Below are 17,623 nucleotides of genomic sequence, written 5' to 3' on the forward strand. Positions count from 1 at the left end.
AACCGTTGGATTGGATTGTATCCAATTTAACGGTTTAGACGAGATTGAAATTTTGATGGTCTTCCATATTTAATGGCTTCCAAAAAAGCAATGGAGGATGGAAAATAAGCACTAAATACAATGGTTTTGCATTATTAAAGGGTTTTGCATTATTAAAGGGCTTCAAACCATGCATGGTGATTGTCCATCCATGTGTCCATGTTTATCATTTATCCATGCATATATTATGCATCAATGTACAAATTTGAACCAGAGAGAGAGAAAGGGCGACTTTTTTACAAAAAGCAAAAGCAATGTGAGATGATAGACCGATGCATGCATAAATATGTCATGCATTCTTGTTCATCATTCATTTAGTTTCTGCATTAATGCTATTCATCTACATGCATTTCATGCCCAAATATGGACAGAAGCGAGACAGAAACAGAAAGAGATGATTTATTTCATCTTTGGAATTTGGAAACAGCCTTCCTTCCATCATGTACTTTTCTCAAAACCATTAATTATGAAAGCTATAGAAATTTCAATTTCATCTAAACCATTGGATTAGAAACAATAGAATGGTTTAGATAAAGGAGTAGGTATTCCGAGAGAATACCTTATCATTACTAATATATAAAGTTCAATTGTAGTTCAGTTCATTAAAAGGGCGCTAAGCTTGAGATATATCTATCTAAAAAAAGTATTAATGACTTGTACGCCAATGGGCTAGCAATGACTCCTCGGGTATTGATCTATATATCAATTCAGGCAACTTGCAGGATTTTTTTTTTCTTATCCCATTTGTTGTGGGTGAAAAAGTTGTTGCTAATTGAGCACTCATCTATATCTCGTAAAAGATGAATCACCTTTGTACTCTTTGAAAGTTGTGTCAGGGGTAAGGGGAAAAGGAGATAGATAATTGCATTAGACGTGTGTACAGTTTCCTTCCTGATGAGAGATCGGACCCTATATATTAGTAAGCCAGGAGTGAGTGATTCTTGGTTGCGAATGAAAGAACGGACTCTTTAATCAATGGAATTATCAATTGCCACATGGCCTCTAAGGTCTACTTAGTAGTTCGTAGAACTTTTGTCAGGAAGTTGTCCAACTATGAAAGTAACCATACTAACTTTAAACCTCACATTCCAAATCATGGTTTTTAGTAAGCAAGCAATGATAAACATATATGCAGATTTGGATTAATAAAAAAACTTGTGCTAACATGTTTTTTTATAGATGACTGGGAGATAAATGGTCCCGAATATGTATATATATATATATATATGTGTGTATAATATTGTACATTTCATGAGAAATGGTAGAAAACATGTAAATAATAAAGGTAAATATTCGAATTCAAAAAATCATTATTCTTTTCTCCTTGTCTTTTCCTGGGTTGGTGGTTATTTTTATCAAGGGCTAATTTTATCCCTTTTATGTATTAGAGCAGTAAGGAAGGAAGTTCCATGGTGTTTTTGGCAATCCCTGAACAATCAATTAAAATGGTCATCTCTTTGATCGATGTCAGAGAACTATGACAGAATCAATTTGGAATAGAGAAGTTAAACCAATCATCAGATAGCGCGGCCCTGCATGTAAAGCCAGCCAAATATTTATTTGCATGGAAGAACTAGAGCCCCATATGTACTTTGGCTTATGCAACCAATAAACTTGAACATACGGTGCAAATGAATTGGATTTGGGCCGGATCATGTTAGATCCTAATCCAAACTTGATATGTGTACAGATGATCAGAATTTGAGTCCAGACCCAATGAGGTAAGGCTGATTATTGATCTGAACTAATAATACAAAAAGGTTAAAGAATATGTTATTTACATGTTAAAACTGATGGAACCCCGAGTTGTGTTCCTAAATCTGGTTTGGGTGTGGGCATTGAGGGTGTGGCATCCACATCAGAATTAGATTAGACTTGCAACAATGATCCAATTAAGGAAATAATCTGATTTAACAGATTTGATCTGATCTGAATGCACATTCGGGTCTGTCTTCAATGATCATAATTCAGGAATAACTTTTTGGACTTGGATATATCTGACTCTATTCAATCCGTTTGCACCCCTATCAGCACATGGATGTGCGATGAAGATGTCTAGAAGGACCCTATCTGGTTGACCAAATTAGAGAAATGTTGGTGTTTGGCAGTCGGCACATATGTGGTGCACTTTATGCGAAGATCTTCAAGGGGGTCTTTCTTTAGGAAGACCAGGCTGGCTGGTCTCTTTGAGATTTGAGGCCACTGCCTAGGGCCTTCTATTTTAGAGGGGGCTTCAAATTTTGGAGTCCATATAGGATGGATACATGTCACATGGAGAGGGCCTCCAATTTTTTTTGTGTAAAACATAATTTTTTTTAAGAAAAACCATTTTGATGAAAATGTTAGTGATGAATCTATGCAATCAGCGAAAAAAACTTTTAGAATTAATTATTTTATATTTATTATTGATCAAGCCCTCGCCTCCATGAACATTAGATTTGAATAATTTTAAAAATATGAAGATTATTTTGTTTTTTATTTGACTTAGAAAAACTAAGAACATTAGATGATAAAAGTTTAAAAGCTTGTTGTGTTAAACTTGCATGTTTTTTAAAATTTGATATATATTTAGATATAGATGACTCAGATTTATTTTTAGAGTTAAAAGTCTTAAGTAAAATTTTAGAAAAAAGAGATAAAGAATCCAATTGACACACTCATTTTCATAAAAAGATCAAATTCTTTTTCAAATGCATATATTGCTTATAGAATACTCTTCACCATACCTGCTATTGAAGCATCTATTGAAAGAAGTATTTCAAAATTAAAATTGATTAAGACATATCTAAGAACAACTAAGTCACAAAAAAATTAAGTGGATTAGCTATGCTATCTATTGAAAGATACATAATGACAAAGCTTGACTACAAAGATTTAATCAATACATTTGCATTATTAAAAGCAAGAAATGTGGATTTTAGATAATATTTTTAAACTATTTTATGTTTTTTTGGTGTAATATGGTGAATATATATATAAACCCAATTAGTAAATATGAAAAATATTAAGAATTTATGAAAAAAGGTGCAACTCCTTTAATAAATAATAAAAAATTTATGTACAATGAAAACAAAAATTAAGGCCTTATTTGAAGGCTTTGCCTAGGGCTTTCAAATAAGGCCTTGGGAAAGTGCCTGTGGTGACTAGACTTTTTAAAAGCATACAAGTCTACGATGTGCCCCAAGGGGGGTGGGGCCTTGACTGCTAGATGGGCAGTCAAGGTTCGATTTTCATGGGTATCACCCTTCTGCGTAAGCCAACATGTAGCATAGGCCCCCCCGAGGCAGGGATCCTAATCTCGGTTTTATGCTACCACCATGATGACCATTGATATGACAGGCTGAGCCAGTGCGGGTCTCTGAGTGCAGTTTCTTCGGATTATAAATCCTAAAAAAAAAAATTAAGTCTATGATGAGAATATTTGTGTGGTGGCCATTGGAATAGATCATATATACGACTCTTTCAGAGGCGAGGTTGAATTCAATGGTCGTGATGCAGATAAAGTACGCACGTTTCAAGCTTCGGTGTAGTGAATTGCACGCATGCATTAAAGAAGGAAGAGTATTAAATACTGGTGTGTGCTTGAGCTCGACACTTTGAGCGTTTCGGTAAATTATCAAGTCTAGAGAATTCAGGGGTAGCATTACATTTATATAAAGATGTACGGTAGCGTGTGTATGATAATAATTAAATTGTGTTCGAATGTGCTTGCAGTGAAGATCTTTAAAGTCATATTACGTGTACTCGGTGTATGTTAGTTTTACAAGTATGTCGTGGAATGTGAGATGCCTTTTTTTTTTTTTTTTTTTTGAGGTAAATGTGGAATGTGAGATGTCACAAAGTGCATGGACTGTGATATACAATATGAAGTGTCACGCGTTGTGCATATCAAGCCCTTTGTAATCATTAAGTTCATGCATGAGAATAAATATTATATTAATTTTGCGAATTCATAATTAATATAGCAGGGTCCCTGCTAAAGAAGCGAATTCAAAGTCACTATACAATAGCTTTTACCTGTGTGTAGAAAGAAATTATCGTTATACATACCAATTAACAATGTAATTATTTCTGAAAGAGTAGAGAAGGCATGGAAAATAAAGAAGAGTAGTAGAATTCAAGAAAATCCCATCCCACTCTTTTGCCTTGTTTGAGTTGGTGGGTTGTCTTCATGGTTAGGAGTTAAGTTTCTCTATACACAATATGACACGTGGATATGCCGTGACATGTTCAAATAATATTTTACAGTTTGTAGTTGTCTTAGTAATATATAATAAAATACGTTGGCCAACGATTAAATAATAAAAAAAACTGTAAATAAAGAAAGACTCTGCTCAAGCGTCATAAATTTGAAAAAAGTTGCGTATTGGTTTATCGTATTCCAAAGGAGTCCCCCATTAAGGGTCATATCTTTGTGAATGTCTACCGAACAAAGCAGTTTGATAATCTCCCGAGTACCCTGGAGCTCGACACAAGGAGAAAAAGTTCAATAGTAGCAGGCACTCCCATCGGAGGAGTTCAACGGAACGAAACGATGCGTTTTATTGTGGTGGTCGGGGGGGGGTGGGGTGGAGTTCCACCATCACAATCATCGAGGTTTTTTTAAATTCGATTGCCACTTACGTACATTTTGGTCTGGATACCGGCAAAGGATGGTTGGGTTGGGCTGGCAGAGAGACCGAGGCATGAAGAAAAAAGAAAAGAAAAGAGCAAAGGGACAAAACAAAAGCAGGGGGCAGGGGGCAGCCCGCCCGTGAGTTTCATAATAAAGTCACGTCCCAGTCCCAAGGGGGTTAGGAGGACGCCTAGGGCTGCGTCCGTTGGTCCAAAGACCATATGGAGAAAAAAAAAAAGGACAAACAACGCGTGGGCGGAGAACAGGTTCATTCCACGGTGGGTGGGAAGAGCCTTAGAAAAGCCCGAAGCGGGACCCACCAAATAACAAAAAGAGCGGCTGAGGCCACGTATCCCAGTCGAACAAGCGGCCACTTTGACTCGAGATCACGAATCAAAATCAAAACGAGCTCCGGTAAATTAATGCGGATCCTTTTAGGAAGGTTTGTCCGCATAATGATGATTGACGGCCTGGAAATAAAGAATCATAATGCAAAACACAACCAAATTACTGGAATCGTTACTTTTCTCCCTCATTTTACTGTCCCACTTTCTTCCCCCTGGTGGGTGTGGTGGCTGCTCCGTCTCTCCTCCTCCACTCTCCCTCTCTGTCTCTTTTTGCTTTTTCTCTTTTCCAGATTCCGTTTAACGTCTGCAAGCGTGAACCGGAGACAGCCCTAATCACGCCCCCATTTGTTTTTTTGGCTGATTTTTTCACCTGGGGGATTCGTCAAGCGCGTCTTTTGCGTTCTTCCTCCTGCGCGAAATACACGGAATTCGTTCCTTGGATCCGGTATCCGGACTCTGAGACGTTGGGATTAGGGTTTCGAGTGGCGTGATGTTATAGAAGTCGAGGGCCTCCGATCGTTCTACCCGGCGTATAATCTCTCTCTCTCTCTCTCGGGAGGCGCTATGAACGCGAGCCATCCGGCGGTGCATCCGGTGGAGGCACCCCCCGCGACGGACGCGAACGATGTACCCAGGGTGAGGATGAAGGACATCCAGGGCATGCCTGGAACCACCGGCGGCCTCACCCTCCGCTTCCTCCAATTCTCCTTCGCCGTCGGTGCTCTCTGCGTCATGGTCTCCACAAGCGATTTCACCTCCGTCACCGCATTCCGGTATGCTGTTTTTCTTTCAAAATCATCTTCTTCTTCTCCTTACCTCCTTTTCCTGCCTTCTTTCTGGATTTCTCCTCCTTACAATCACTGCTGTCTATCTGTAGCAAACTGATCGATCAATTTTGAAAAAAAATCTGAACTTCTTTCGTGGGAATTTGATTGGGGATTCTATTGGAAAGTACACCAAGAGGAGCGTAGCGGTCTTGACTCCTAATTGATACCAATGGGAGCATTATATTACCTAAAACAGCGCTTAATGAATGCATATTGTGGAGTTTGCCTCACATTATTTGATTTTCCTTGTGTTACCTAGCTTATATATAGACCAACAACTTCAGCAACAACAACAATAAATAACAGTAGTACTTACTATCACTATCATGTATAGGAAAGTCAGACCTTCCTATTCACCATTCCTTGCTGATGCCAGTCCAGTGTTGGAGAGAATCTCGTGGTTTAAATGGAGGAACAGAGATAACAAAATGAAGAAACAGGAAATGATATAACGTGTGTTAGAGTGCAGTCTATTTCATTTGATCTGTGATCTAATTAATGCATGGAGTGAATCACAGCTTTGGCTGACTAGCAAGATAACTTGCTTCAGAATCTAAGAAATGCTCTTAGAATTACAACAAAAAGATGGACCAACTGATGGAGTCCTTGGTATTGAACTGTGACACTGAAGGCATGCTAATGAACTGTTCTGCCTCGTGAAGAATGTTCTATTAAACAGTTGCAATTGCATATGAAAATTTTCTAACTCGATTTTGCAGAAAATGTGTTGTATGTTTTCTTTGATAAATTTGTTTAGGTCATTCGGAAATATTCCATTGATGAAGATCTTGGCCAACACCTTATAGCCAAGTGTGCTTTTGTCATTCACCTGATCGGTTTAGTGTGCTTCCAATGATTGTTGAATAAATCTGTTCCTCTGACCTAAGGATCTTGGAGCTACCATCATGAATGATGCACATGAAGAGGGCTGGGGGAGCAAGGTCCTAGCATTATTCTTGACCATCTCTGGCACACAGAGTGACAACCCAATAGTTCTATTTCCATCACAAGAAAATAAGTTGGTTGGGTTTGGTGCATTGGAGTTTTTTGTTTCTTTTATATGACCAATTCATGGAGGATGATATTTGAGAACTAGGCAGATGCTGTAAGAATATTGTGCAGATTTTCTAGATTTACCAATTGCAAGTAGATCTCAGTCATTTAGAGGACTAGCATTAGATTATTAAAAGAAGATCAGGAAAGGAATTTCTCAATATGGTTATTTTTTTTCTCCCTCTTTTCACTGTTTAACTCATTAGGGCACTTTGGTGATTGTGTTTTATACTTATGTGAGACAATTATCCCTAATGAGAGTCATTTTTTTCCTATGTTTGTCTTCACTCTCACTTGGTGTCGGTCCTATGGTTGTTTAGATAAATAATATTCACATCGATGTTTGAACCATAGTTTTTGAGAAGCTCCAGAAAACCTCCAAAGTTTGCTTCCCAAGGGGCTATCTTAGAAGCATGAACACTCTTCTTTCATGTTTTTGAAATTTTATGAGAAGTTCGCTTCTCAAAAACGAAAAACTTGTTTTTTAGAATACAAAATTGAACTTTCTTGATGCTGGAAATGCACTCTAATCATAGAAGTTTTACTTTTTTTAAGAATTATGTTTTTTTTATAGAACCTACATATATAATGGATATTTTTTAGTAAAATAGTTAAATGATGCATTTAAATAAAAGCACAAAATTTATTTTTCCTTTTAGTTAACTTCTTGTTTTAATTGTTGCTCATTACACACTTTCCCTATGCTTTTTAAATGCTTCTCAGTTACATTTTTTAAACACTTGTATCTAACTAAATGCTTCGTGCATCACTTCTTGCACTGACATTTTACTCTAGTGACTATAGTTTGAACTTTGGAATAGGAAACATGGATTTGGGTGTACTGTTGAACAGAACCTTGACAGTGTTGAAGATCTGTTTTGTTTAAACAAATTCCTGAGCATTGGAGTAAAGCCTGTGCTGGTTAAGTCTATTGTTCATCCTCTGACCATTTGGAGCTTAATAGAGATTCTAACTACTCATGTTGGCTATTTTATGCTCTCTCTCTCTCTCTCTCTCTCTCTCTCTCTCTCTCTCTCTCTCTCTCTCTTGCACACACACGTGTGCATGCGTGAGCATGCAGATACATACACAAGGTACCAAGAAATACAGGATAATGTTGGTGACACCCTTGTTGCCCTCCATGGAATTAGAAAAAGTGGTGTTTTAAACAGGTTTTCATAGGAAACCGGAAATGTGTGGCCCATGTTATGGGTGTGATAGGTACTTGTTTCACTCATGGTGGGAAAACACCCACATATGAAAATGAGTCATTTTCCCATGAAACAAGTGGGCCTTTAGGAGACTCTTATTTCATCCCACAATGTGGGAAACGGGCCCACTTGCATATGAAAGTGGGCCTCTTTCCCACATGAGCGCCCTTGCCACTTTCATTCTGTATATCTTATATTACTTGGATAGACGAAGTACTCTTGAGTTTCTGGTGGCAGGATGCACTTGTCTGACCATGCCATGGCATTTCCTTAATGTAAAGTGTCAAGAAGGTTCAATATGTGGTTGAATTAGCTGAAAAAATTGACCCTCTTACACAACTGTTGTTGTTTGAATGGTTCTAATTTAGGTTCTCGTGGGTGCGTGGGGTGGTTGAGAAGATTTTGCAGTTAAGTTCCCATTGTGGATTTTGGAGGTCTGGGTGCTCATAATTCCTCCCAAAACTATTTCCTTTTTGCATCTTTAGAGAATTTCAAAGTTACCTTCATGCTTAAAAGTTTAAATTCTACTCTCTATAATTTTCTGTATTGCTGTCCTGGATTTGTTTTAGTTTGCATTAAATGTTATGTCCTATGAATTTGTCTATGAAGATGAAAAAACATACAAGTTTTTTAGCTGGAACATTCCTTGTGTTGGCATGTCTTCTGATACCCGTCTTGTTTCTCTTTATCCTCAAGATAAAAAAACGTACAAGTTCTTAAGCTGGAACATTCCTTATGTTGGCATGTCTTCTGATGCCTGTCATATTTTTCTTTATCCACCTTCTTTGGCTTTTTGGATCTTCCTCTTTCTTCCTGTTGCTAATGGATTGGGAGGCTATTAATGCTTGCTGTTGGAAATGCCTAAAAACCAAGCTTGACCAATATGTGGGCAAGTACTTGCTTACTTCTAGCTGGAAAAAAGAAAAAAAGATGCAAGTGTTAAATTTTATTATCATGGTTATAATTTTACTATTGTAACTTTGAATACATATTTCAGATGATGTTCAAAATGTCTACTGTTGGAGGAGTAGTTTGGGGACCAAGTTGAACCCAAAGTAAAGCCTCCATCATATATTCTGTTAGCTGTACAAAATTCGGGGGTACTTTTGTTATTAACAAAGAGATAGTGGAGAATTTTGCAAGAAAACTTTAACATGTTTGCATGTGGCTGCACCAACTGTTGGCTTATTTCTTTAAATATCTTGCTGTGTCAAAAAATAATTTGTGCTGTATGAATGTATTCATCATGTAGCCACCTTTCCCCACCTCATTCTGGATGGGAGGGGTTAGAGATGAACTGATTCAATTTTTTCTGTGGAAGTATGTGAATTTTATATTACTATACTATCAGAACAGCATTGTTGAGTCATCATCTAGTACACTTAGATGACCACATCTTTTCAGACCCATGCACTGACTCAATTTGGTTGCTTAGTTATTGTTATTCAGTTAGCCAAATACTAGCTCTCCGTATCTTGTCAGGTTATACTGACAACACTAACATAACAATGACCTCATTGTTTTGGTATCAGTGGTAAACTTATAGTAGGTCATACTTTTTGTTGCAGTGGACAACTTTCCCGAGTTCTATGTTTTGGGGAAAGTGATCTAATGGGTTTTTGGTCAGGAAAGAGTTTTAATTAATACCGATAGACAAGAGTGAGCTTTGGTAGTGGCATTTCTTGCCCATGAGGGAAAAGGCTGAGAATGGTGGTGTCAGGAGGGTGGACAAAAAGCTTGAGCTCAATTAAAAGCTCAGGCCCAGTTTGATTAATTTATAAATGAGTCAAACTTAAGCCTAATCTCGACTCATTTAATTCCAAACCTAAGCATGTGGTTTGAGCTTGCCAAAAGCTCATTTAGCTTGTTTGAAATTTTATTGAACATATAAACCTGTGTATTAATATATACATATGCTTTTTAACATAAAAAATCATGATGGTGCAATCATGAGGTAGTTTTCTTTTTACTTAAGTAATGGGTTCAAATGAATCAAATCCCATTATCACTAAAGTTTTAAATATTACTTTTTTATTAACTTTTTTATTAATGGAGATTGATTAAGCTCAAACATCCCTCTGCTCAAGCTTGTCTGCACTTCGAGCTGAGCTTGAGCTTATTACTCTTTTGTTGAGCTAAGCTCGAACGGCCCAGGCTTGTCTTGAGTTCCATTTGTGGGGTGTTAGTCATTTGTTGTGAAAGGAAATACTGCTGCATCACTTTCTTTTTTGTTAGATCTTGTAGACATGCTTTCAAGTATCTTCCTTATTTATTCAAATTTTTTTCCATGGAGGTACTATTTCATTCAGTTCCAGTAAACCAACATATGCCTCTTCCACTAATTTCATTGTCATTGTAACTTTTCATAGTCAAGTTTCTTTCACGGTAGGCAAGTAGATGCTGTAGCGCGCTTAAACATTCCTGATTTGGCCAATTTATATGACGGCTTGGTAACTTCTAGCCCTTGCCTAACATTGGGGACTTTTTTTATTGCATGCGGGTCTATTATTTTTTTCTGTGAACTTTAACGTGATCCAGCTCGTCACTGTTAGAGAGTTAGGCTGCTGGGACCCAATCAAGGTTGTGCAACTTAATTTTGATAACTGCTGTGCTATTTGAGTGATTGCAGAATATGAGTCCGTGCATTTCCAAACTTTAGGCTCTGGATAGCATGTATTTATTATTCTGCCATTGCTTAAAATATTATCCAAGTATGTGTTTGTGACCAGAATCTAATCAAAGCAGCACACATGACCTTACTGAGTTCACCAACTGGAAGATTTTAAGAATTTTTCCCTTTTTGATACTTGCCAGCTATCTAGTAGCAGCTACCGCCTTACAAGGTTTGTGGAGCCTGGTCCTTGCCGTAGTGGATATGTATGCTCTGCTTGTGAAGCGCTGCCTGCGGAATTCACGCGTGATCACCCTCTTTTCCATTGGTGATGGGGTAAGAATGTTTCACTTGAGTATTTAACTCTTGTTTCTCTGAGAAGAACTAAAATATTCATCAAATTAACCACTAGTTAAACCTGCAATTCATTCGAGTGAGGAGGCCCAATGAGCATTTCATGCCCCTGAAAAAGTATGCCTTTTTATGTGGATTATATTTTGCGGGATAGTTTGGCTACTGCTGAGAAATATCTACACATTAATTTTCTGTTGGGTTCCATGGAGAGTGCTGTATTGTTAGTTATTAAATACTGCTAACCTGGATAGAGCTGACATTGTGGTTGCTGATAATGGGATTGGACCAACTTGGATTGAGTCACCCAGGTAACTTGGGCAGTCCCCCAAGTAGGTAGCAAGTTGATAATTTTGCTTTGGGAAATCCACATTATCCACTGTCAAACAATAAAGTTGGATAAACTAATCCAATGATTGAATGGGTTTAGCATAGAATCTTCTCCTTAATTTTGACAAGAATCTGCCTTTCAATATGAGGCAATACTTCTTTGTAAGAGAAATTAGTTGCTAGTGTTTACTTTTGTCATTGTTTATATGAGAAATTAGTTCCCGAAGTTTACTTTTTGTTGTGTTGTACTTTCTGTTGTAGGTCACCTCAACACTCACATTTGCATCTGCCTGTGCTGCTGCTGGCATCACAGTCCTTATTGGGAATGATCTTGGATTGTGTGGTCAGAACCACTGCTCGAGATTTGAAACAGCAACAGCACTAGCCTTCATTAGCTGGTTCACTGTATCTCCATCGTTCCTTCTGAATTTTTGGTCTCTGGCATCTAGATAGAACAGACACACTGCTCCCAAACTGGATTGAAGCTCTCCTTTGCATCAGGGAAAGAATCGATACTGTCTACTGTTCTAATGTATATATAAACTACAGTTTTTGTCAATTTTTATCGTTGTCTGATTCATTCTTGAAAAGGTTGTGCCTTTTGGATGGCTTTCATGAGAGGCTTGTCGCTTTTTTCCCTTTGCAAATTGGGATTAGGTCATTGACCTGTACCTCGGTAGTGTTACCAATGCCTCCTGCTTGACAATGCACGCTAGAATACAGAATCTGCAGAACCAAAGCTGCCAAGACTTTTGAAGTGACCTGATTCAAAGTTTGCTGGTGTGACCTGTCAGAATTCTTTCAAAAAGCAATCCAACTTAAATGCCTAATGATGCGTCCTAGCCGATTTTGCTTAACTACCAAGCTGGAACTGTGATGTTCGTGTCAATTCTTAAAATCTTGAAAATGTGGGAGGTTTTGGTCATTTTCAAGTGCAATGTATGTATGTATGTGTGTAAGCGCATGATGCCTGCTCTGGAATTTTGGGGAGATCCATTTGTTAGAATATGAATGTTCTCTAGAGTCAGCTCATCATTGTACAATCTCTTCAAATTGGATATTCTGGGTATCTTCAGGATCCCTCAACTAAGATGGTGCGGCTCTTGCAATCCAACTATTAAATTCAACCTTCAAGATTAAAGTGACTTAAGAGATGGTTTGTCGTGTTTGAGGTCTTTAATTATTTCTAGGCTTTGTAAACACTTCAAAATTTTCCGGTTCATTATGGACACCCCTCTCACCGCTGTCAGCCAACCCTGTAGATTGGTGTAGGAGTCTAACCCTAGGTTCATTTCAGTTTAAGTGCCATTTTACTCTCTTTTTGTCAATAAATTTATCATTCTACTCCTAGGTCATCTTAGACCCTCGTCAATTAAACTCAATCAAGCTCATTTTAGGTTTAGAACAATTAGAATGTCAGTCATTTCTAGCTTCTTTGAGCTCACAATGATCGGACACCATTCATTTTTGTTCATTTCAGCTGAATCTTGTTCATTTCGGCGAAATAAACTTATATCCAGCTTAAATTTCAATCAATTATTCATGAGTCAGTAATTTTCTGTCAATCCTATTTTCATGTGCCGAACTTGAGCTCAGCAGGAGTTCAAGTGATCCAATTTCAGTTCAAATATGTTTTTCATACTGTTGAAGTTCACTTTAGCCCATTTTAGCCCAGTTCAACTCATTTTAGCTTAAATTGAGCTAAGTCCAGTCAGCTCAACTAGTGTCTAAGCTCCAAATTTAGTTCATCTCAATATAACTGACCTTCATTTAAGCTTAAACCCAGTACATTTTCGTGATCTACTTCACTCTGGTGTTCATTTCTCACCATTTTTTCTAAGAATAATGTCATTTCTCGATCATCCAGTATAAGAGCTTAGTTGAGTCAGTATCTTTTTAGTTCATTTGAGTTTAGAAACCCTAGAATATAGTTTGATTCAGTTTAAACCAGTTCAAACCTCATTTTTCAGCATCACTCTTTGCCCTGTAGGGGCAAAATTATTTCTCAAGTCATTTTGTTCAAAACATCAATTCTATCATTTTCCAAACTGGTACAATTGTCAATCTAGACTCGAATCAATTCCTTTTCTAAAATTTTAGCTATATCTGAGACCCAATTCATATTTGGATCGGATCCAATATCGGATTTAATATCCAATACCCAATCTCTATCCTCAGACAGGAATTTTCAATTCATTGTCTTTGTCAGGGGTCTGGGACTTCAAATCCCTCATCCAGGGTTTGCATTTCACATATTTTCATGTCATTTCATTACATTCCATATTTTCGCATATTATTTTTGAGATACAACACTCTTGTTTTCAAAATATCAAATTCAGACTCGATTTTAAAACCGAAATCAAAACCTGTTTCTCTAAAACTGTCAGGCGTCGTTCAAACCCTAAGTCATCTTGCCGGAGTGATTTCTCTCTAACCGGAGATGATCTCTCTGATCCGTAAAAAGTGTTTTTCTTGTCTGCATATCTGGTTTCTCCAGTGTGATTTTGGTGATTTTTAAAGTCTGTCTGTTATTTTTTTTAACCTGAAATCAAAACTTGTTTTTTTTGAACTATTATACATTCGCTAGAATCAAGCGCAACCTGTCAGAATCATATCTTCCTAACCGAAAATCATATTTCTTATCCATAAAAAGGGTTATTTTTATTGATATGTCTAGTTTATCCCTGTAAAATTTTATAAATTTTTATTGTTGTTTGATATCTCGTTATGATCTAACACCGTGATAGGTACAATAAAGCATATTATTCAGCTTATTTTTCTTCTTTTATTTAATATTTATTTCTTGCATAATCATAAAAAAATTATTTTTTGATTGCATATTATTTTTAGGGTTGTTAGCAGTGTCCATGTCGATTTTCATGATTTTTAGAAGTCATTTGATATGTTACTTAGTTGTTTCATAAAAACAGGATGTGCGTGGAGTCTTGATTCAACTAAAATACGAGAAAAAAAATCATTCTTTTTCTATTATTTTATTTTTTCATAAAAAGTTTTATATTTGTAGGATTTGATCATCTTCATAATCATATCAAGGTGGTCTCCACCTGATTTGGCATCGTTTTGAATTCGTTTGGTCTTCGGATTAAGCGTATTTCAAAGATCTTTTCTGAAAAAAACTCTGTTTTGCAAATAACATCAGTTTCTAAGGGCATTTTGGTTATTTTCTCCTTAATTCTGAATTTTTAATTTGTTTACTTTTATTATTTATTTAGTTATGCATCATTCATCATGTTATTTGAAGGTTTTATTTCATAGAAGCATGAGAAAAGACTTATATTCAGATAAATCTCTCAATTTCTAGATATTGTTGGATAAATCCAGAAAAACCTATATTTTTCTATTAACTTGTTTGCTGGTTTTGCAGGAAATCTCAAGATTAGATTTTTTCTATTTTTTCTTTTTTTTTCAATTATTGATGTAAATTGTAATTATAATATTGGAATAAGAACATTTTCTTTCCTATTTAGCTTAGGATGCATTTGCATATAGTTTGTTTTTTATATATAATTGTTATTGCTTGTCATTCATGATATATTTCAAATTCACAATGGTCAACATGAATGGCACGTGCACCTGCTTCTAAAGAGTTGATAAACTCAGTGAAGTTCATATTTGTGGTCATAGTCAGAATATGAACGATACTCAAATTTATCATCTTCTTTTAAGTTACAAACAACCTACACTCTTAGGTTATCTTAAAAAATTATTGCATACTTTCAAAAGCTTTTCAAAACTCTTCTTTTAGGATTTAATGAGATATATTCAAAGCGTATTCGTGACCATAGTCAGGGATACGTAGCAAATTTATTTCGTTCAAATCCTATAAGGCTCATAAAATCCTTTTATTTTATAATAAATTCAATTTCTGAAAGAAAGGGGATTCTTCAAAGATTTTTAAGTTTTCTTTTTTCAAATATGATTTTATAAAGCCATATTTCATCCATCATACAACATTATAGGGCTACACACTCAGTCTTTCGAGCCTTCTCTTCAAAATCGATTTCTCAAAATATTCAATTTTCAAACAATTGTCAACATTCTCAGCAGTGGCTCACGATTTTCAAAGCATCTCCTTTTTTAAGTATTTTTCCAAGATATTCAAAGCATACATCATGTTTTTAATATGATTTTTTTTTCAAAGTTCATAGGACATGCCTGCTTCTTCGTGCATTTAGAAATAAAATAACGATTTAGACAATTGAGCAAATCAAAGCACATGATTGATCCTTGATTCGATTATCCCTGGTTATAGTGTCAGAAACTGTTGAACCTCGTATCAATAGGCGAGTCCCATTCTACGAATTTTTTTCGTATTTTAAAAATGAAAAAAAGTTATTTTTAAAAAAAATTCAAAAGGTCAATTTGACTTACAAAAGTAAAATTTTGCATGATAACAAGCTTGCATATGTAAAATGATTATGAGTATGCTTGATGAACATCTCTACAAATTTTGGCTTGTATGTGCTTCTGTGAACAACATCATCTAACTACACCAGAGGAAGCCATAGTAAATTTCTCCTTGACAACTTTTTTCATTGGATGAAATGCCTATGCAATCAAACGGCCACTTAGGCACCCTTCTTCTATTGCCCTTGGAAAAATTGAAACATGTTTCCATTAAGGAGAATGGAGATTCAAGCAATTTGAGAGAAACAGAGATTGCAAAGGGCAATGTCATCTGTGATTGCCACCTAGGTGAGTCATGATTCATATTTTCACAATCATTCTTTGTAATCATGATGTCGGTTTTTCCTTGCTTCTCAAGATTCTATCCAACAAAAAGTTCCCTCATCGAAACGGAAAAAGAGGAAAAAAAAGGAAAAAAGAAAAAAAGGTTTTTCCCTTGTAACTAATATTCAAATTATATTCTGCCAATTTTTTCTGACTTGTTCATGCTACCTAGCCAAGGTGAAATCCAATACATAACTCTTTGAACATGTAGATGAATGCCTTTTTAAGTCTCCGACAAATCATTTTACGGTTCCTTGTGTTGTTAGATGCTACAAGTAGGGGTGGCAATCGGGTCGGGTTGGCAGGTCAGCATACTTCAACACGAACCCGACCTGTTTACTAAACGGGTCGGCTATGGCAAACACGAACCCGACCCGTTTACTAAATGGGTAACCTGACACAACCCGGTTAACCCATTTAATAAGCAGGTTGAGTCAGGTTGGCGAGTCGGGTTGGCGGGTCGGGTTCAGGTTAACAGTTGACCCGCTCACCTAACCCGTTTATTAAATGGGTCAGCCGGGTTGACATACCCCTAACACAAACCCGACCCGTTTAATAAACGGGTTAGGTGGGTCGACCCATTTATAACACGAACCCGTTTAAGCCAAACCCGAACCCGCTTGACCCCCCTAAGAAGCGGGTTGGCGGGTCGTGACAGGTTTTGCCACCCCTAGCTACAAGCATTGCTAGTAATACGTGTAAAGTGAAAGATTTACAAAGTGTTGAAGCATCAAAATTGGAAAATGACACGTGAGATCAGCTTGGTTTGGTTTATAAACAGGCTAAAAAGAATGACTGACGTTCCGTGTGTGTGTTCGTCCACGCGCGAATAAAACAACTCTTTTTTTTTTTATAAGCAAGCTGGGGTTAGGCAGACCCCGACCAGGTAAAGAAGAAATGAAAAGCTAATACAGATCCAAAATTGGCGGGAACCACTCTGGTTGTTTGCCCTTCCAAATCCTATTAACACCTGAGGAAGCCATCTTAGCCAAGCAACTTGGAGGTGCCAAAACTACACGCAACTTTATCTAATAATAATAATAATAATAATAATAATAATAATAATAATAATAATAATAATAACCTGACCATCCTGAGTACTGCTAGCGACGGTACCCGTAAACCTGATCCCTATCAAGCTTAAACTTTCCTTTATTAGATCCGACTCTATGGTTATCTGGTATATCCAAGAGACCATGTCAAAATTTCATTATTGTCAAGGAAGAAGGAAAACAGGGAAGGTTCTATTTGCAGACCTACCTTTTGTCTAATATTAAAATGAGAGACCTATGTTTTCTGTAAAGATATTCCAGGACCCAATTTTCCATTGAAACACACAAAATATCTAACCTTTAGCTTGAAAAATATGTTGCTGATTATAAGCAACTCACAGTTGCATTTTTATTATAAGCAACTTAACCTGTTGCTCCAACTAAGGTGCCCATTCAATGAAAAGTTGGGTCCTGAAATGTCCTTTTAGAAAACGT

The 17,623-nt window shown here is 36.7% G+C and overlaps 1 protein-coding gene across 1 annotated transcript; it reads left to right on the forward strand.

Moving 5' to 3' along the window:
- Positions 1 to 5,208: 5,208 nt before the first annotated feature.
- Positions 5,209 to 12,498, forward strand: LOC149819544 (CASP-like protein 5A1). The gene is made up of 3 exons (XM_089985206.1): positions 5,209 to 5,774; positions 10,907 to 11,039; positions 11,646 to 12,498. The coding sequence occupies exons 1-3, from the start codon at positions 5,566 to 5,568 to the stop codon at positions 11,835 to 11,837; spliced, it is 534 nt and encodes a 177-aa protein (XP_089841332.1). The 5' UTR covers positions 5,209 to 5,565; the 3' UTR covers positions 11,838 to 12,498.
- The last annotated feature ends 5,125 nt before the right edge of the window (positions 12,499 to 17,623 follow it).

Source organism: Nuphar pumila, chromosome 13 (assembly GCF_984573655.1).
Source record: "Nuphar pumila chromosome 13, dmNupPumi1.hap1.1, whole genome shotgun sequence".
Classification (NCBI taxonomy): domain Eukaryota; kingdom Viridiplantae; phylum Streptophyta; class Magnoliopsida; order Nymphaeales; family Nymphaeaceae; genus Nuphar; species Nuphar pumila.